This window comes from Lithobates pipiens, unplaced genomic scaffold (assembly GCF_037356315.1).
Source record: "Lithobates pipiens isolate NorthernLeopardFrog02 unplaced genomic scaffold, aLitPip1_a1.2 Scaffold_24, whole genome shotgun sequence".
NCBI lineage: Eukaryota > Metazoa > Chordata > Amphibia > Anura > Ranidae > Lithobates > Lithobates pipiens.
The window spans coordinates 14,621,507-14,643,369 of NW_027507786.1; the positions used below are offsets into that span (position 1 = coordinate 14,621,507).

General features: G+C 51.7%; 1 protein-coding gene across 1 annotated transcript in view; it reads left to right on the plus strand.

The window, feature by feature from the left end:
- Positions 1-2,700: 2,700 nt before the first annotated feature.
- GAS2 (growth arrest specific 2) overlaps positions 2,701-21,863 on the plus strand; it is a gene marked incomplete at its 5' end in the record, with an annotated part of 64,810 nt that continues 45,647 nt past the window's right edge. Inside the window, 2 exon segments of the mRNA XM_077453614.1 lie at positions 2,701-2,764; positions 20,266-20,413. Of these exon segments, the coding sequence (XP_077309740.1) occupies positions 2,701-2,764; positions 20,266-20,413 (212 nt within the window).

Sequence of the window (21,863 nt, forward strand, 5' to 3'; positions counted from 1 at the left end):
TGTAGATGGGTGTGTGTAGATGGGGGGTGTAGATGGGGGTGTGTAGATGGAGGGTGTAGATGGGGGTGTGTAGATGGGGTGTGTAGATGGGTGTGTGTAGATGGGGGGTGTAGATGGGGGTGTGTAGATGGAGGGTGTAGATGGGGGTGTGTAGATGGGTGTGTGTAGATGGGGTGTGTAGATGGGTGTGTGTAGATGGGGGGTGTAGATGGGGGTGTGTAGATGGAGGGTGTAGATGGGTGTGTGTAGATGGGGGGTGTAGATGGAGGGTGTAGATGGGGGTGTGTAGATGGGGGTGTGTAGATGGGGGTGTGTAGATGGGTGTGTGGATGGGGGGTGTAGATGGGGGTGTGTAGATGGAGGGTGTAGATGGGGGTGTGTAGATGGGGGTGTGTAGAGGGGGTGTGTAGATGGGTGTGTAGATGGGTGTGTGTAGATGGGGGGTGTAGATGGGGGTGTGTAGATGGAGGGGTGTGTAGATGGGGGTGTGTAGATGGGGGTGTGTAGATGGGGTGTGTAGATGGGGTGTGTAGGTGGGGTGTGTAGATGAAGTGTAGATGGGGGTGTGTAGATGGGGGGTGTAGATGGGGGGTTGTAGATGGAGGGTGTAGATGGGGGTGTGTAGATGGGTGTGTGTAGATGGGGTGTGTAGATGGGTGTGTGTAGATGGGGTGTGTAGATGGGGTGTGTAGGTGGGGTGTGTAGATGAAGTGTAGATGGGGTGTGTAGATGGGGGTGTGTAGATGGGGGTGTGTAGTTGGGGGTGTGTAGATGGGGTGTGTAGATGGGTGTGTGTAGATGGGGGGGTGGATGGGTGTGTGTAGATGGAGGGTGTAGATGGGGGTGTGTAGATGGGGGTGTGTAGTTGGGGTGTGTAGATGGGGTGTGTAGGTGGGGTGTGTAGGTGGGGTGTGTAGATGAAGTGTAGATGGGGGTGTGTAGATGGGGGTAGATGGGGGGTCTGTAGATGGAGGGTGTAGATGGGGTGTTGTAGATGGGTGTGTGTAGATGGGGGTGTGTAGATGGGTGTGTGTAGATGGGGTGTGTAGATGGGGTGTGTAGGGGGGGTGTGTAGATGAAGTGTAGATGGGGGTGTGTAGATGGGGGTGTGTAGATGGGGGTGTGTAGTTGGGGGTGTGTAGATGGGGTGTGTAGATGGGTGTGTGTAGATGGGGGGTGGTAGATGGGTGTGTGTAGATGGAGGGTGTAGATGGGGGTGTGTAGATGGGGGTGTGTAGATGGGGTGTGTAGATGGGGTGTGTAGGTGGGGTGTGTAGGTGGGGTGTGTAGATGAAGTGTAGATGGGGGTGTGTAGATGGGGGGTGTAGATGGGGGGTCTGTAGATGGAGGGTGTAGATGGGGTGTGTAGATGGGTGTGTGTAGATGGGGTGTGTAGATGAAGTGTAGAATGGGGGTGTGTAGATGGGGGTGTGTAGATGGGGGTGTGTAGGTGGGGTGTGTAGATGAAGTGTAGATGGGGGTGTGTAGATGGGGGTGTGTAGATGGGGGTGTGTAGTTGGGGGGGGGGTGTAGATGGGGGGGGTGTAGATGGGGGGGTGTAGATGGGGGGGGGGTGTAGATGGTGTGTGTAGATGGGGGGTGTAGATGGGGGGGTGTAGATGGGGGGGGTGTAGATGGTGTGTGTAGATGGGGGGTGGTAGATGGGGGGGTGTAGATGGGGGGGTGTGTACATGGGGGGTGTGTAGATGGGGTGTGTAGATGGGGGTGTGTAGATGGGGGGTGTACATGGGTGGGTGTGTAGTTGGGGGTGTGTAGATGGGGGGTGTACATGGGGGGTGTGTAGTTGGGTGTGTGTAGATGGGGGTTCTGTAGATGGGTGTGTGTAGATGGGGGGTGTGTAGATGGGGTGTGTGTAGATGGGGGTTCTGTAGATGGGTGGTGTGTAGATGGGGGTTCAGTAGATGGGTGTGTGTAGATGGGGGTTGTGTAGATGGGTGTGTGTAGATGGGGGTTGTGTAGATGGGATGGTGTGTAGATGGGGGTTGTGTAGATGGGTGTGTGTAGATGGGGGTTGTGTAGATGGGATGGTGTGTAGATGGGGTGTGTAGAGTTGGGGGTGTGTAGATGGGGTGTGTGTAGATGGGGGTTCTGTAGATGGGGGGTGTGTAGATGGGGGTTCTGTAGATGGGTGTGTGTAGATGGGGGTTGTGTAGATGGGTGTGTGTAGATGGGGGTTGTGTAGATGGGATGGTGTGTAGATGGGGGTTGTGTAGATGGGATGGTGTGTAGATGGGGGTTGTGTAGATGGGTGTGTGTAGATGGGGGTTGTGTAGATGGGATGGTGTGTAGATGGGGTGTGTGTAGATGGGGGTTCTGTAGATGGGGGGTGTGTAGATGGGGGTTCTGTAGATGGGTGTGTGTAGATGGGGGTTGTGTAGATGGGATGGTGTGTAGTTGGGGGGGGGGGGGTGTAGATGGGGGGGGTGTAGATGGGGGGGTGTGTAGATGGGGGGTGTGTAGATGGGGGTTGTGTAGATGGGGGGTGTAAATGGGGTGTAGATGGGGAATTTATGCTTAAAGAGGTGGGGGTGCAGGTTAATGCTGGACTTTTTTGGGGGGGGGGGTGTTGCTGACACATGATGCCTACAGTTTGGCATCTCCCCCCTGGGCGCTGGGGGGGGGGGCATTTTATTATTATTAATAAGAATATAAGAGATTTTCCTGTCTTTTGTCTCCTAGTTCTTCACAAGCAGCCCCGGGAAGTCTGCCTCTGCCTCTTGGAGTTGGGCAGGATAGCGGCCAGGTAGGAGAACTCCGCATGGAGCAGATTCACTTTTTCTACATATTTTACATCTCAGACTTTTTTTCTCCCTTAAAATAACAACATTTGTCCTGAAATAATAAACCTTTTTTTTTGCTCTTGTAATAATATTCCTGGTGGAACTGGAGCGTTCAGTGTGACCGATAATGAACATCTTGTGAGCAAATGTGAGCAAATGTGAGCGGGAGAGACGGAGGGCTCAGAACTCCACCGCGGTGTTTTAAAGGGGAACTCCTGAACAAAAGGATCAGGGAATGTTTATATATTATTATTATTATAGAGGATTTAGCGCCAACAGATGGCATAGTGCTCTACGTTATAAAGGGAGACCATGAGAACTTGCAATCTAATAGGGAGGGTCAAGTTATACCAAAGGTAATAACTGTCAGGGATTAGCTGTTGAAAGTAGAAGTACACTTGTTGGGTGGAGGTGGGGTAGGCTTCCTGGAAGGAATTGGTTTTCAGGGGCAGACAGTGTAAAAGATAGCAGGATAGATTGAGGTAGGGAGTTCCAGAGGATAGGAGAGTCTCTGAAGAAGTCCGGGAGAGCAGGAGGACAGTTTGGGTGATATTTGAGATAGAGTTGATGATGTAGCCTAGGGAAGAGTTGTAGATGACGTTGTATGTCGCCGTTAATATTTTGATGTGTTAGGTGATCAGAAGTCAGTAGAGTGACTGGGAGACAGGTGTGGTTGACAATGAGTGGTCTGGATATGTAGCCTGGAGCCGAGGTGAAGGGGAGCTAGAGTAGGGATTGGTAGACAAGAATGGGGGACAATGAGCAGTTAGTGATGGAGTTTAAAGAAGAGGTGAAGGGAAGCCAGTGGAAATATTGGCAGGGGGGATAGTGGACACTCAGAGGTTGGTGATAGAGCTTGGAGCAGAGGTGAAGGGAAGCCAGTGGAGATATTGGTAGAGAAGGGTGGTGGACCTTGAGTGGTTGGTGATGTAGCCTGGAGCAGAGGTAAAGGGAAACTAGTGGGGGGATTGGTAGAGAGGAGTGGTGGACACTGAGCGGTTGGTGATGGAGTTTAAAGCAGAGGTGAAGGGAAGCCATTGGAGATATTAGCAGGTGGGATTGGTGGATCTTGAGCGGTTGGTAAAGGAGCTCAAAGCAGAGGTGAAGGGAAGCCAGTGGAGATATTGGCAGAGGGGGTTGGTGGACCTTGAGTGGTTGGTGATGGAGCTCAGAGCAGAGGTGAAGGGAAGCTAGTTGAGGGATTAGCAGAGAGGGGTGGTGGAAAATGAGTGGTGTGGATATGTGGCCCAGAACAGAGGTGAAGTAGAGGTGAAGGGAAGCCAATGGTGATATTGGTAGAGAAGAGTAGTTGGTAATGTAGCCCCGAGAAGTGAGGGAAAGCCAGTGGACGGATTGTTAGAAAAGGATAGTGGAAACTTAGCAGTGGTGATGGAGTTCGAAGCAGAGGTGAAGGGAAGTCATTGGAGATATTGGCAGAAGAGATTGGTGGACTAATGCCGCGTACACACGGTCGAACTGTATGGCGTACTTAGTCCGTCATACAATCCGACGGACAATCCGTCGTACTTTCCACTGAACGGACTTGACCACACACGGATACACAAACAGTCCGACGAAAGCTTGCGCGATGACGTGTACAGCACGTACGACGGGACTAGAAATAGGAAGTCCAAGACACAGCAAAGCCCTGTAAATCCTTTCTGGGCATGCGCCATTCTTAGTCCGTCGGACTAGCATACTGACGACCGTATTGTCCGCTGAAACCAAAGTACGACGGAAAGATTTTTGGGCAAACCGAAATTCTTAGTACTCCGGACTGCACGCTGAAAAAGTCCGCTGAAGCCCACACACGAGCGGATTGTCCGTTGAAATGTGTTTCAACGGACTAAGTACGTCAAACAGTTCGACCGTGTGTACGCGGCATTAGAGTGGTTGATAATGTTGCTTAGTGCAGAGGTGAACTGCAACCAGTGGAGGGATTTGGGTCGTTGACAGTGGTTTGGATATGTAGCCCCTAGCAGAGGGAGGCTAGTGGAGATATTGGTAGAGAGGAGTGGTGGACGCTGAGCTGCTGGTGATGGAGTTCTAAGCAGAGGTGAAGGGAAGCCAGTGGAGAAATTGGCAGAGGGGGTTGGTGGACCTTGAGTGGTTGGTAATGTAGCTGAGAGTAGAGGTTAAGAGTAGCCAGTGTAAGGATTAGCAGAAAGGGGTGGAGGACAATGAGTGGTCTTGATATGTAGCCCAGAGCAGAGGTGAAGGGAAGCTAGTGGAGGGATTGGTAGAGAGAGAGATGGTAGACACTGATCTGTTGATGATGGATTTCGAAGTAGAGGTGAAGGGAAGCCAATAGAGATATTTGTAGAGAGAGATGGGGGACACTGAGCGGTTGGTGATGTAGCCCAGAGCAGAGGTGAAGGGAAGCCAGTGGAGATATTGGCAGAGGGGGTTGGTGGATCTTGAGCGGTTGGTAAAGGAGCTCAAAGCAGAGGTGAAGGGAAGCCAGTGGAGATATTGGCAGAGGAAGTTGGTGGATCTTGAGCGGTTGGTGATGTAGCCCAGAGCAGAGGTGAAGGGAAGCCAGTGGAGATATTGGCAGAGGGGGTTGGTGGATCTTAAGCGGTTGGTAAAGGAGCTCAAAGCAGAGGTGAAGGGAAGCCAGTGGAGATATTGGCAGAGGGGGTTGGTGGATCTTGAGCGGTTGGTGATGTAGCCCAGAGCAGAGGTGAAGGGAAGCCAGTGGAGATATTGGCAGAGGGGGTTGGTGGATCTTGAGCGGTTGGTAAAGGAGCTCAAAGCAGAGGTGAAGGGAAGCCAGTGGAGATATTGGCAGAGGGGGTTGGTGGATCTTGAGTGGTTGGTGATGGAGCTCGGAGTAGAGGTGAAGGGAAGCCAGTGGAGATATTGGCAGAGGGGGTTGGTGGATCTTGAGTGGTTGGTGATGGAGCTCGGAGTAGAGGTGAAGGGAAGCCAGTGGAGATATTGGCAGAGGGGGTTGGTGGATCTTGAGTGGTTGGTGATGGAGCTCGGAGTAGAGGTGAAGGGAAGCCAGTGGAGATATTGGCAGAGGGGTTGGTGGATCTTGAGTAGTGATGGACGAACTTCCGACGGGACGTTTCGCGAACGCGAAATGCGAACGGACCCAAACGTTCGCGAAACAGAACGTTCGCCGCGGGCCCCATTGACTTCAATGGGAGGCGAACTTTGCAAACCTTCATGTCGAATTTGCGGCCACGTGGTAATTATTAGGGGGTAAAACGTAGTCCCACCATCTGGACAATGACATAATACATGTATGAGGTGAATTTGGGATCGATAACTACAAGCATTTTTATTTTATTTGGGAAATTGTTCTAACAATGCAGGACTATGGAGCTAATGAAGGCAATGGAGGAGAGGGAAGGTCAGGGACCAGGGTAGGCAAAGAAGAGGGTGCAGGAGATGATCACCAGCAGCATGACATACCGGAATGACACATGCACCGTGATAGAGGCATCTGACAGCAGCACCGTAATACAGAGCACTGACAGCAGCACCGTGACATACAGCGCTGACAGCAGCACCGTGACATACAGCGCTGACAGCAGCACCGTGACATACAGCGCTGACAGCAGCACCGTGACATACAGCGCTGACAGCAGCACCGTGACATACAGCGCTGACAGCAGCACCGTGACATACAGCGCTGACAGCAGCACCGTGACATACAGCGCTGACAGCAGCACCGTGACATACAGCGCTGACAGCAGCACCGTGACATACAGCGCTGACAGCAGCACCGTGACATACAGCGCTGACAGCAGCACCGTGACATACAGCGCTGACAGCAGCACCGTGACATACAGCACTGACAGCAGCACCGTAAGCAGCCCCAGGAGGAAGTCAGCACAGCACAGGGATGGTGTGATCCCCTCATAATAAGAACCCCCAGGAGGAAGTCAGCACAGCACAGGGATAGTGTGATCCCTTCATAATAAGAACCCCCAGGAGGAAGTCAGCACAGCACAGGGATATCATAAGCAGCCCCAGTAGAAATATGACACCGCTCAACCTCTTCAAAGAGGAGGGTAGGGGCATATAGTACGGTGTGCTTTTTTGGGTCAAGGAAGTGAGCCAAATGAATTAAGAAGGTCTGTGTGCTTGATTAAAAAAATAGTTTATAGACATATACATGGTCTACTGGTCACATGTGTTGAATTCCTCCGAGATCCATGCCTCATTCATTTTTAGAAATGTGAGGTAGTTAACACTGTGGTGAGCTAGGCGAGTACGCTTATCGGTCACAATCCCCCCTGCTGCGCTGAACGTCCTTTCGGACAGGACACTGGATGAGGGGCAAGCCAACAGTTCGATTGCAAATTGGGCAAGCTCTGGCCAGAGGTCAAGCCTGCCCACCCAGTAGTCTAGGGGTTCATCACTCCTCAGAGCGTCCACATCGGCCGTTAACCCAATGTAGTCGGACACCTGACGGTCTAGGCGTTCCCTGATGCTGGATCCGGATGACACCTGTCGATGGGTCGGCTGAAAGAATGACCTCATATCCGAAGTCACCAACACATCTTCAAACCGGCCTCTTCTTGCAGGCGCTGTTGGATTGGTACCCGCAAATCCTTCTCTGGGAGTGGGAATTGCTCCTCTGCCAGCGCACGCAAAAGCAGAATGCAGCATTTCTCGAAGCAAGGCCTGGAAGTGCTGCATTCTGACAGCCCTCTGCGACGGCGGTAACATTTCCGCCATTTTGTGTTTGTACCGGGGGTCTAAGTACGTTGCCACCCAGTACTGGTCCTTGACCCTCATGCTTTTTATACGGGGGTCCCTATTAAAACACTGGAGCATGAAGGCCCCCATTTGCACTAAAGTGGAAGCGGTGTGGTGGCCTGGCTCCTGCTCATCATCCAGGATAATGTCGTCCTCTTCATTCTCCTCTCCCCATCCACGCACAACAGGGATCCCAGAAAGGTTTAAAGCATGCTCTTCTTGCTCCTGCTCATCCGCCCCGGCACCATCCTCCTCTGACTCCTCATCAGACTCCTGTTGTTGACTTGTCTCAGATAGAGTAGCCCCCCCTGGGAATTCATCCAGCATTGCGACTTCCTCATCTTCCCGCTCCTGCTCCTCCACAGCCTGATCAATGACACGACGCAATGCACGCTCCAGAAAGAAGGCATAAGGTACCATGTCACTGATGGCGCCATGGCTGCGACTGACCAGTTTGGTGATCTCCTCAAATGGCCGCAGAAGTCTGCATGTGTCGCGCATGAGCAGCCACTGGCGCGGTGAAAAAAAACCCAGCTCCCCAGAACCGTTTCTTTCGCAGTTCATACAGGTAGACGTTAACTGCACGTTTCTGCTGGAGCAGCCTATCAAGCATATAGAAGGTTGAGTTCCATCGCGTCGGGCAATCGCAAATAAGACGTCTGACCGGCAGATGGTGTCGCCGCTGAATGTCAGCAAGGCGAGCCATGGCCGTGTAAGATCTTCTGAAATGGGCCGAGATTTTCCTTGCCTGCCGCAAGATGTCCTGGACCCCAGGGTATTTGACAAGGAATCGCTGCACGACCAAGTTTAAGACGTGTGCCATGCACGGCACGTGCGTGATTTTGCCCTGTTTCAATGCGCTAAGCAGATTGGCACCGTTGTCACACACCACTTTACCAACTGTCAAATTGAGCGGTGTTAGCCACTCATCTGCCTGTGAACGCAAAGCTGAAAGGAGTGCCGGGCCAGTGTGGCTCTTTGCTTCCAGGCACAACAGACGCAGCACGGCATGGCAACGTCTCACCTGGCATGTGGAATAGGTTCTGGGGAGCTTGGGCGGTGCAGTGGAAGAGACGCTAGCAGCGGAAAAGGAGGAGGCAGCTGAGGAGGAGAGGGAGGAGGATGGAGTAGGAGGAGGAGAAGAAGAGTCAGGCCTGCATGCAATCCGTGGCGGTAAAACCAAATCTACACGGGTGCCACGGGTTACATGCTTGACGGCCGTCAGAAGGTTCACCCAGTGGGCAGTAAAACTGATATACCTTCCCTGCCCGTGTTTGCTAGACCACGTGTCTGTGGTCAGATGTATCTTGGCACCGACACTGTGTGCCAGAGATACATTCACTTGCCGCTGAACATGGCCATATAGCTCTGGGATGCCCTTCTCTGAGAAATACTTCCTTCCTGGGACCTTCCATTGTGGTGTTCCAATGGCCACAAATTTGCGAAAGGCCTCCGAGTCCACCAGTTTATATGGCAGTAGTTGGCGGGCTATGAGTTCTGACAAGCCAGCCGCCAACCGTTGGGCAAGAGGGTTATCCGGCATCATCATTTTTTTACGCTCAAACATTAGGCCCACGGAAGCCTGCCTTTTTGCAGAAAAATGTGAGCTTGGCGTGATGGAAGGTGGAGTGGAGGACAATTGTGAGGAGAGAGGAGAAGGAGAAGTAGAAGACGAGGCTGGACGGTGAGAGCCTGCAGTGTGGCTTTGTGTGTTCCGTTGCTCCCACTGGGCTCGGTGATGGCTGCTCATGTGCCTTCTTAAGGCGGTCGTCCCTAGGTGAGTATTGGGCTTACCGCGACTAACGCGTTGACTGCAAAGATTGCAGATGGCAACGCTATTGTCAGCAGCGGACACGTTAAAAAAAGCCCACACTGCGGAGCCATGTGCCGGTGTCCTGGGAGCGCCAGATGTGACCGTACATGGTCGATGACTCGCTCCTGATACATTTGCAGTCTGCTTTGTCCCTGCTGTGCAATGTAAGTCATTGCTGCTTCTCCTCCCTATCTGCTGGTCCATATCTCCCTCTGAACTCCCCTCCTCTTCCTCTCTTGTGGGCACCCACGTGACATCACTAGACACGTCATCATCAACGTCACCTTCCCCACCGCTATAAGTAGAGATCTCGGAGTAGGCAGCAACACCGGGGACCAACCTCCTCCTTGGGCTGATCTGGGTACTGTCGTCAGACTGCTGAGTAGCGCTTGTTGCTACCTCCTCTTCCTGATCCAATACCAAGAGTGGCTGCGCATCAGAAATGTCCTCTTGATATGGATCGGAAAATAATTCCAGTGACTCAAGCGGAAGGTATGTGGTGGTGGTGGTGGTGGTCGTGTTGTTGGTGGTAGTGTCTTTGGGGGTGCACATAGCAGAGAGTGAAGAAGAGGGTGCAGATCGAGAGGATGAGGAGGGTGCAGAAGAGTAAGGCTGAGCGAGCCACTCAACCAAGTCTGGTGCATCCTTTAAAGTAATTGAACGCACCTTCTGCAACTTCCCACTTTGGCTCAAGCCTGTTGCTCCTGCCCTACCCCTACCACCCCTGCGGAAGGGCCTGCCTCTTCCTCTGCATGTCATTTTTTAAATGACCCTGTGACAAAACTCTTAGTCCCTATACCGCTGAAGGACTGCTGCAGTATAGGTGAGCGGTCAGCAGTGGTGCACGTCAACCCTATCTATTGTGGACCTATAGCGGTCCTTACAGAACAGCAGACTGTACCGCACTCAAGCCTATGTACCGTAGCACCCTATACCAAGTTACCAGTCCTTATAAGAACTTTTGTGGAACAAGCAGGTTGTGTGTTAGTGATTAGCAGACTGTACGTCAGTCCCTATACCGCTGAAGGACTGCTGCAGTATAGGGCAGCGGTCAGCAGTGGTGCACGTCAACCCTATCTATTGTGGACCGATAGCGGTCCTTACAGAACAGCAGACTGTACCGCACTCAAGCCTATGTACCGTAGCACCCTATACCAAGTTACCAGTCCTTATAAGAACTTTTGTGGAACAAGCAGGTTGTGTGTTAGTGATTAGCAGACTGTACGTCAGTCCCTATACCGCTGAAGGACTGCTGCAGTATAGGTGAGCGGTCAGCAGTGGTGCACGTCAACCCTATCTATTGTGGACCTATAGCGGTCCTTACAGAACAGCAGACTGTACCGCACTCAAGCCTATGTACCGTAGCACCCTATACCAAGTTACCAGTCCTTATAAGAACTTTTGTGGACCAAGCAGGTTGTGTATTAGTGTTTAGCAGACTGTACGTCAGTCCCTATACCGCTGAAGGACTGCTGCAGTATAGGGCAGCGGTCAGCAGTGGTGCACGTCAACCCTATCTATTGTGGACCGATAGCGGTCCTTACAGAACAGCAGACTGTACCGCACTCAAGCCTATGTACCGTAGCACCCTATACCAAGTTACCAGTCCTTATAAGAACTTTTGTGGACCAAGCAGGTTGTGTATTAGTGTTTAGCAGACTGTACGTCAGTCCCTATACCGCTGAAGGACTGCTGCAGTATAGGGCAGCGGTCAGCAGTGGTGCACGTCAACCCTATCTATTGTGGACCGATAGCGGTCCTTACAGAACAGCAGACTGTACCGCACTCAAGCCTATGTACCGTAGCACCCTATACCAAGTTACCAGTCCTTATAAGAACTTTTGTGGACCAAGCAGGTTGTGTATTAGTGTTTAGCAGACTGTACGTCAGTCCCTATACCGCTGGAGCAGCCTATCAAGCATATAGAAGGTTGAGTTCCATCGCGTCGGGCAATCGCAAATAAGACGTCTGACCGGCAGATGGTGTCGCCGCTGAATGTCAGCAAGGCGAGCCATGGCCGTGTAAGATCTTCTGAAATGGGCCGAGATTTTCCTTGCCTGCCGCAAGATGTCCTGGACCCCAGGGTATTTGACAAGGAATCGCTGCACGACCAAGTTTAAGACGTGTGCCATGCACGGCACGTGCGTGATTTTGCCCTGTTTCAATGCGCTAAGCAGATTGGCACCGTTGTCACACACCACTTTACCAACTGTCAAATTGAGCGGTGTTAGCCACTCATCTGCCTGTGAACGCAAAGCTGAAAGGAGTGCCGGGCCAGTGTGGCTCTTTGCTTCCAGGCACAACAGACGCAGCACGGCATGGCAACGTCTCACCTGGCATGTGGAATAGGTTCTGGGGAGCTTGGGCGGTGCAGTGGAAGAGACGCTAGCAGCGGAAAAGGAGGAGGCAGCTGAGGAGGAGAGGGAGGAGGATGGAGTAGGAGGAGGAGAAGAAGAGTCAGGCCTGCATGCAATCCGTGGCGGTAAAACCAAATCTACACGGGTGCCACGGGTTACATGCTTGACGGCCGTCAGAAGGTTCACCCAGTGGGCAGTAAAACTGATATACCTTCCCTGCCCGTGTTTGCTAGACCACGTGTCTGTGGTCAGATGTATCTTGGCACCGACACTGTGTGCCAGAGATACATTCACTTGCCGCTGAACATGGCCATATAGCTCTGGGATGCCCTTCTCTGAGAAATACTTCCTTCCTGGGACCTTCCATTGTGGTGTTCCAATGGCCACAAATTTGCGAAAGGCCTCCGAGTCCACCAGTTTATATGGCAGTAGTTGGCGGGCTATGAGTTCTGACAAGCCAGCCGCCAACCGTTGGGCAAGAGGGTTATCCGGCATCATCATTTTTTTACGCTCAAACATTAGGCCCACGGAAGCCTGCCTTTTTGCAGAAAAATGTGAGCTTGGCGTGATGGAAGGTGGAGTGGAGGACAATTGTGAGGAGAGAGGAGAAGGAGAAGTAGAAGACGAGGCTGGACGGTGAGAGCCTGCAGTGTGGCTTTGTGTGTTCCGTTGCTCCCACTGGGCTCGGTGATGGCTGCTCATGTGCCTTCTTAAGGCGGTCGTCCCTAGGTGAGTATTGGGCTTACCGCGACTAACGCGTTGACTGCAAAGATTGCAGATGGCAACGCTATTGTCAGCAGCGGACACGTTAAAAAAAGCCCACACTGCGGAGCCATGTGCCGGTGTCCTGGGAGCGCCAGATGTGACCGTACATGGTCGATGACTCGCTCCTGATACATTTGCAGTCTGCTTTGTCCCTGCTGTGCAATGTAAGTCATTGCTGCTTCTCCTCCCTATCTGCTGGTCCATATCTCCCTCTGAACTCCCCTCCTCTTCCTCTCTTGTGGGCACCCACGTGACATCACTAGACACGTCATCATCAACGTCACCTTCCCCACCGCTATAAGTAGAGATCTCGGAGTAGGCAGCAACACCGGGGACCAACCTCCTCCTTGGGCTGATCTGGGTACTGTCGTCAGACTGCTGAGTAGCGCTTGTTGCTACCTCCTCTTCCTGATCCAATACCAAGAGTGGCTGCGCATCAGAAATGTCCTCTTGATATGGATCGGAAAATAATTCCAGTGACTCAAGCGGAAGGTATGTGGTGGTGGTGGTGGTGGTCGTGTTGTTGGTGGTAGTGTCTTTGGGGGTGCACATAGCAGAGAGTGAAGAAGAGGGTGCAGATCGAGAGGATGAGGAGGGTGCAGAAGAGTAAGGCTGAGCGAGCCACTCAACCAAGTCTGGTGCATCCTTTAAAGTAATTGAACGCACCTTCTGCAACTTCCCACTTTGGCTCAAGCCTGTTGCTCCTGCCCTACCCCTACCACCCCTGCGGAAGGGCCTGCCTCTTCCTCTGCATGTCATTTTTTAAATGACCCTGTGACAAAACTCTTAGTCCCTATACCGCTGAAGGACTGCTGCAGTATAGGTGAGCGGTCAGCAGTGGTGCACGTCAACCCTATCTATTGTGGACCTATAGCGGTCCTTACAGAACAGCAGACTGTACCGCACTCAAGCCTATGTACCGTAGCACCCTATACCAAGTTACCAGTCCTTATAAGAACTTTTGTGGAACAAGCAGGTTGTGTGTTAGTGATTAGCAGACTGTACGTCAGTCCCTATACCGCTGAAGGACTGCTGCAGTATAGGGCAGCGGTCAGCAGTGGTGCACGTCAACCCTATCTATTGTGGACCGATAGCGGTCCTTACAGAACAGCAGACTGTACCGCACTCAAGCCTATGTACCGTAGCACCCTATACCAAGTTACCAGTCCTTATAAGAACTTTTGTGGAACAAGCAGGTTGTGTGTTAGTGATTAGCAGACTGTACGTCAGTCCCTATACCGCTGAAGGACTGCTGCAGTATAGGTGAGCGGTCAGCAGTGGTGCACGTCAACCCTATCTATTGTGGACCTATAGCGGTCCTTACAGAACAGCAGACTGTACCGCACTCAAGCCTATGTACCGTAGCACCCTATACCAAGTTACCAGTCCTTATAAGAACTTTTGTGGACCAAGCAGGTTGTGTATTAGTGTTTAGCAGACTGTACGTCAGTCCCTATACCGCTGAAGGACTGCTGCAGTATAGGGCAGCGGTCAGCAGTGGTGCACGTCAACCCTATCTATTGTGGACCGATAGCGGTCCTTACAGAACAGCAGACTGTACCGCACTCAAGCCTATGTACCGTAGCACCCTATACCAAGTTACCAGTCCTTATAAGAACTTTTGTGGACCAAGCAGGTTGTGTATTAGTGTTTAGCAGACTGTACGTCAGTCCCTATACCGCTGAAGGACTGCTGCAGTATAGGGCAGCGGTCAGCAGTGGTGCACGTCAACCCTATCTATTGTGGACCGATAGCGGTCCTTACAGAACAGCAGACTGTACCGCACTCAAGCCTATGTACCGTAGCACCCTATACCAAGTTACCAGTCCTTATAAGAACTTTTGTGGAACAAGCAGGTTGTGTGTTAGTGATTAGCAGACTGTACGTCAGTCCCTATACCGCTGAAGGACTGCTGCAGTATAGGTGAGCGGTCAGCAGTGGTGCACGTCAACCCTATCTATTGTGGACCTATAGCGGTCCTTACAGAACAGCAGACTGTACCGCACTCAAGCCTATGTACCGTAGCACCCTATACCAAGTTACCAGTCCTTATAAGAACTTTTGTGGACCAAGCAGGTTGTGTATTAGTGTTTAGCAGACTGTACGTCAGTCCCTATACCGCTGAAGGACTGCTGCAGTATAGGGCAGCGGTCAGCAGTGGTGCACGTCAACCCTATCTATTGTGGACCGATAGCGGTCCTTACAGAACAGCAGACTGTACCGCACTCAAGCCTATGTACCGTAGCACCCTATACCAAGTTACCAGTCCTTATAAGAACTTTTGTGGACCAAGCAGGTTGTGTATTAGTGTTTAGCAGACTGTACGTCAGTCCCTATACCGCTGAAGGACTGCTGCAGTATAGGGCAGCGGTCAGCAGTGGTGCACGTCAACCCTATCTATTGTGGACCGATAGCGGTCCTTACAGAACAGCAGACTGTACCGCACTCAAGCCTATGTACCGTAGCACCCTATACCAAGTTACCAGTCCTTATAAGAACTTTTGTGGACCAAGCAGGTTGTGTATTAGTGTTTAGCAGACTGTACGTCAGTCCCTATACCGCTGAAGGACTGCTGCAGTATAGGGCAGCGGTCAGCAGTGGTGCACGTCAACCCTATCTATTGTGGACCGATAGCGGTCCTTACAGAACAGCAGACTGTACCGCACTCAAGCCTATGTACCGTAGCACCCTATACCAAGTTACCAGTCCTTATAAGAACTTTTGTGGAACAAGCAGGTTGTGTGTTAGTGATTAGCAGACTGTACGTCAGTCCCTATACCGCTGAAGGACTGCTGCAGTATAGGGCAGCGGTCAGCAGTGGTGCACGTCAACCCTATCTATTGTGGACCGATAGCGGTCCTTACAGAACAGCAGACTGTACCGCACTCAAGCCTATGTACCGTAGCACCCTATACCAAGTTACCAGTCCTTATAAGAACTTTTGTGGAACAAGCAGGTTGTGTGTTAGTGATTAGCAGACTGTACGTCAGTCCCTATACCGCTGAAGGACTGCTGCAGTATAGGTGAGCGGTCAGCAGTGGTGCACGTCAACCCTATCTATTGTGGACCTATAGCGGTCCTTACAGAACAGCAGACTGTACCGCACTCAAGCCTATGTACCGTAGCACCCTATACCAAGTTACCAGTCCTTATAAGAACTTTTGTGGACCAAGCAGGTTGTGTATTAGTGTTTAGCAGACTGTACGTCAGTCCCTATACCGCTGAAGGACTGCTGCAGTATAGGGCAGCGGTCAGCAGTGGTGCACGTCAACCCTATCTATTGTGGACCGATAGCGGTCCTTACAGAACAGCAGACTGTACCGCACTCAAGCCTATGTACCGTAGCACCCTATACCAAGTTACCAGTCCTTATAAGAACTTTTGTGGACCAAGCAGGTTGTGTATTAGTGTTTAGCAGACTGTACGTCAGTCCCTATACCGCTGAAGGACTGCTGCAGTATAGGGCAGCGGTCAGCAGTGGTGCACGTCAACCCTATCTATTGTGGACCGATAGCGGTCCTTACAGAACAGCAGACTGTACCGCACTCAAGCCTATGTACCGTAGCACCCTATACCAAGTTACCAGTCCTTATAAGAACTTTTGTGGACCAAGCAGGTTGTGTATTAGTGTTTAGCAGACTGTACGTCAGTCCCTATACCGCTGAAGGACTGCTGCAGTATAGGGCAGCGGTCAGCAGTGGTGCACGTCAACCCTATCTATTGTGGACCGATAGCGGTCCTTACAGAACAGCAGACTGTACCGCACTCAAGCCTATGTACCGTAGCACCCTATACCAAGTTACCAGTCCTTATAAGAACTTTTGTGGAACAAGTGAGTTGTGAATGTTTAGCAGACTGCAGCAGAAGGGCAGCAGTCAAGTATAATATCCTTTCTATATTTGGAAGAAAGAATATTATACATGTACAAGCCTATTACTGTACCACTGATACCAGTCCTGAAAAGAACCTTTGTGGAACTAATAATAACAGCAAGTCTTTAAAATTACCCTCACTGCCTGACAACACTGCTTCCTTCCTGTCCCTATACAAATTGGCAAAAAAAGAGAACGATTAGTGGTTACTGGAACAGCTCTTTTGTGGACCTTGATAGTAACAGCTAATGATGATGATGATGATGATGATGATGAAAGACTAATCTGGCTGTCCCTGTAGCATACACCGTCCTTTCCCTTTCTCTAAACTAACAAAAGACACTCAGGCTGCTGCAAGAATCAGCAGCACAGCAAACCTATCAACACCTAACACCTATACCAGTCCTGAAAAGAACTTTTGTGTACCAAATAGCTAGTGGTTTATCTCTCCCTACTCCACACAGGAACCTGTCCCTATCGTAACAGAAGAAAGAATGTAAAATGGCCACCGGATCGGGTGTATTTATAGGTTAGGGGGAATGTACAAGTGTCCATGTGCTGTCATGTCTCAATTGGCTGTCCTGTATCACATGATAAACGTGTCACCAAAGGTTAAAGTTCTTGTATACATTAAACACGTAAGTCCGCCGCGGCGAACGACGGAAAAAGGTGTTCGAACGTGCGGACCGCGAATGTCGGAAATTCGCCGCGAAACGACCGCCGGGCGAACCGTTCGGCCATCACTAATCTTGAGTGGTTGGAAAAGGAGCTCAAAGCAGAGGTGAAGGGAAGCCAGTGGAGATATTGGCAGAGGGGGTTGGTGGATCTTGAGTGGTTGGTGATGGAGCTCGGAGTAGAGGTGAAGGGAAGCCAGTGGAGATATTGGCAGAGGGGGTTGGTGGATCTTGAGCGGTTGGTAAAGGAGCTCAAAGCAGAGGTGAAGGGAAGCCAGTGGAGATATTGGCAGAGGGGGTTGGTGGATCTTGAGTGGTTGGTGATGGAGCTCGGAGTAGAGGTGAAGGGAAGCCAGTGGAGATATTGGCAGAGGGGGTTGGTGGATCTTGAGTGGTTGGTGATGGAGCTCGGAGTAGAGGTGAAGGGAAGCCAGTGGAGATATTGGCAGAGGGGGTTGGTGGATCTTAAGCGGTTGGTAAAGGAGCTCAAAGCAGAGGTGAAGGGAAGCCAGTGGAGATATTGGCAGAGGGAGTTGGTGGATCTTAAGCGGTTGGTAAAGGAGCTCAAAGCAGAGGTGAAGGGAAGCCAGTGGAGATATTGGCAGAGGGGGTTGGTGGATCTTAAGTGGTTGGTGATGTAGCCCAGAGCAGAGGTGAAGGGAAGCCAGTGGAGATATTGGCAGAGGGGGTTGGTGGATCTTGAGCGGTTGGTGATGTAGCCCAGAGCAGAGGTGAAGGGAAGCCAGTGGAGATATTGGCAGAGGGGGTTGGTGGATCTTGAGTGGTTGGTGATGGAGCTCGGAGTAGAGGTGAAAGGAAGCTAGCTGAGGGATTAGCAGAGAGGGGTGGTGGACAATGAGTGGTGTGGATATGTGGCCCAGATCAGAGGTGAAGTGATGCCAATGGAGATATTGGTAGAGAATGCCGACAATTGAGTGAGCATTGTGTCGGTGGCATTTGGAAATGTGGGAGGGGCTTCTGGCAAATGGAATTACATTATCTGCAAAGTTATTTCATGTAAAAAATGGATATCGGGGAGAGAATTGAAGGGAAAGTTTTTCTTTTTCATGGCTTTCCAGGTTAATCCAGGACCGCTGGCTGCTCCGTCTCCTGCCGAGATTTTTTAGATCTGAGAACGTCTCGTTTTACCATTTTTATTTTTCCCGTCATTCTATAAATAGCCAAATGCGTTTTCCTGCCATCTTCCAGCAGGCGGACGAGGGGCTGTGTAATATCGCTGCGATTTGGGCAGACGCGAGCCTTGGCTCCTCTGCTGAGCGTTCCTTTTTTTTTTTTATGTGCAGGTGTCGGCCGGCAGCCCAGAGGGAATTCCAAGATTTACGGCCAGAAGGCCAGACAGACAGGAAGCCGATGGAATTCTTGTAGCCGTTCCCTCTCGGCTCTGCCGAAACGCTTCATCCGACGGCTGCAATAACAGGCGAGACCGCTGCTTCTAATAACGCCTGACGTTGGCACCCCAGTGCCGACCACACACACATTGCAATCCGGTGGGATCGTCCCTCTATCTCACGTTCAGTTCCAGAGCCTGCATCCAATACCAGACGATATTCGGGTTTCCCACGCTGACAGCTGAATATAATGGCAATTAAAACTTGAGAAAAAAAAAAAAACAGCGCCCCCCTCACTTCGGGTTTGGTATGGATTTTAAAGGGAATCCCACGCCAAAATGTAAGAGAAAAACGGCATGGGTGTCCCTCCCCCAAAAAATCCATACCAGAACCTTGTCTGAGCATGCAGTAAGAGGGGGGGGGGGGCAAGCAAGTCCCCCTAAACCATACCAGGCCACATGCCCTCAACATGGGGGGGGGGGTTGCTTTGGCATAAGGAGAGCTCCCTCCCAAACCCTTCATGTTGATGAGGACAAGGGCCTCTGCCCTACAACCCTGGCCTGGTGGTTGTTGGGGTCTGTGGGCTTATCAGAATCTGGAATTGGGGTTTCCCTCAAGATCCATACCATACCAGACTCAAAGGGCCTTTTAAGTATTTGGTATGGAAGGGGGGGGGGGACGCTGGATCGCCCCCCCCCCCCCTCTTTCCTGACTTGCCAGGCTGCATGCATGGATAAGGGTCTGGTATGGTCTTGTGGGGAGGAGGTCAAACACCAATTTATTTATTTTTGGGATGGGTTTTCCCTTAAGAGACATACCATACCAGACTCTAAGGGCCTGGTATGGATTTGGTATGGAGAGGGGGGGGCGGCCCCTCCATTTCCTGATTTGCCAGGCTGCATGCTTGGATAAGGATCTGCTATGGTCTTGGGGGGGGGGGCCCCAACACCAATTTTTTTTATTTTTGGCATGGGGTTTCCCTCAAAATCCACACCATACCAGACTCAAAGGGCCTGGTATGGATTTGGTATGGAGGGGGGGGACGCTCCCCCATCCCTCCATTTCCTGATTTGCCAGGCTGCATGCTTGGATAAGGGTCTGATATGGTCATGGGGGGGACCCAACACCACTTTTTTTTTTTTTTGGCGTGGGGTTCTCCTCAAGATCCATACCATACCAGACTCAAATAGCCTGGTATGGATTTGGTATGGAAGGGGGGGTGCTCCCCCATCCCCCCATTTCCTGATTTGCCAGGCTGAATGCATGGATAAGGGTCTGGTATGGTCTTGGGGGGGGGGGACCCAACACCATTTTTTTTTTTGCCTTAGTGTTCCCCTCAAGATCCAAGATCCATACCAGACTCAAAGGGCCTGGTATGGATTTGGTGGGGGGGGGGGGGGGGTAATGCAGGGAGTATTTTCAAAGTCGGACCGACACAAGTCTGACCAGTTGAGACGTCTCTCATAGGGAGCCGTTGACTTTGACAAGTCGCAGCGCACATCAGCCCAACCTGAACCCTTACTATGATTAGCAAATTGCTGCATTTTCAAGGTATGTTTACAGGTGACATTGTGGCTGCTCTACATCACCACCTATTGGCCATAAGTGGTACTGTCCCAATTCTTTAAAAAAAAAAATATATATATATATATATATATATATATATATATATATTTTTTTTTTTTTTTTTTTTTTGATAAATGTTCTTGATTTGGGTGCTGCAACTTGCTTCTCTTTTTTGCATCTGCCTTGAGGACAGAGGACGCCCCCCAGAGGTGTGCGTCTCCTTTAGGAACGGGCAGAATCTCTCAGCCCCTTCTTGAGGTCCTTGGTGACACCCCCTCCCCCACATGTCTGGCGGTAGCCCTGCTTGCCCATAGGCTGTTCCTGTAAGCTGACCATCCTTTCTGATTGGCAGGTTTGGCGTGGAGCCGCCTGGTTTGATAAAACTGGAGAAGGAGATTGAACAGGAAGAAACGCTCTCGACCCCGACGCCGTCACCGTCCCCTTCCCCGACAAAGTCCGTGCCTGGAAAAAAGAGCGCCGGGAAGCTATTAGATGACGCGGTAAGGATATATAAATGCGATTCTCAGAAACATAAAATAAAAAATAATCACCAGGAATATAATGAAGTGATTGTAAAGTCTTGTTTTTTTTTCCCTATAAAAAGAACAAACATGTTGTACTTCCCTGCTCTGTACAGGTGGTTCTGCCCCGATTGTCCTCCTCTTCTCTGGTCCTCCTTCGGCTCTCCCGGCCCCTCCCTCCTGTTCAGTGCCCCCGCAGCAAGCAGCGTGCTATGGGGGGCACCTGAGCCGAGTCACAGCTCCCTGTGTCCATTCAGACACAGAGCTTAGACCTGGACCCGGCCCCTCCCCCCCTGATTGGCTAGCTGACTTTGACTGACAGCAGCGGGAGCCAATGGCGCTGCTGATGTGTCTCAGCCAATCAGGAAGGAGAATCCGGATGGCGGAGATACTCGAGGACATCGCTGGACAGAGGGGGGCCTCAGGTAAGTATTGGAGGGGCTGAGGAGGGGGCTGAGGAGGGGCTGAGGGGGGGCTGAGGAGGGGGCTGAGGAGGGGGCTGGGGGGGGCTGAGGAGGGGCTGAGGAGGGGGCTGAGGGGGGGGCTGAGGGGGGACTGAGGAGGGGGCTGAGGGGGGACTGAGGAGGGGGCTGAGGGGGGGCTGAGGAGGGGGCTGAGGAGGGGCTGAGGAGGGGGCTGAGGAGGGGGCTGAGGAGGGGGCTGAGTAGGGGGCTGAGGGGGGGCTGAGGAGGGGGCTGAGGGGGGCTGAGGAGGGGGCTGAGGGGGGCTGAGGAGGGGCTGAGGGGGGGCTGAGGAGGGGGCTGAGGAGGGGCTGAGGGGGGGGCTGAGGGGGGGCTGAGGAGGGGGCTGAGGAGGGGGCTGAGGAGGGTGCTGAGGGGGGGGCTGAGGAGGGGGCTGAGGGGGGGCTGAGTAGGGGGCTGAGGGGGGCTGAGGAGGGGGCTGAGGGGGGCTGAGGAGGGGCTGAGGGGGGGCTGAGGAGGGGGCTGAGGAGGGGCTGAGGAGGGGCTGAGGGGGGGCTGAGGAGGGGGCTGAGGAGGGGCTGAGGGGGGGCTGAGGAGGGGCTGAATAGGGGGCTGAGGAGGGGGTTGCAGTGCACACAGAAGGCTTTCTGTCTTAATGTGTAGAATATACCTTCTGCTTTTACAAGCCCTTTAGGAGGAGAAGGGGAAGAAGGAGTTCATTGGAGCTGATTGGGGTAAACTAAGCTTTGAATAGGAACAGGAGGGAACAAACAAAAAATTTTTTTTGTAACTTGTCAGGTTGCTTTAACTGACATTATATACAGATAAAATCCATCCTTCTGATATTTGTAGATATAATAGTAAATAGAGTATACAGAAAAGTAACAATGTTACTTTGCATCTCTCTATCTACAGTTTTAACAATGTTTATAAACAATGTTATTTTGTATCTCCTGTCTGATCAATGTTTATAAACAATGTTACTTTGTATCTCTCTATCTCCTGTC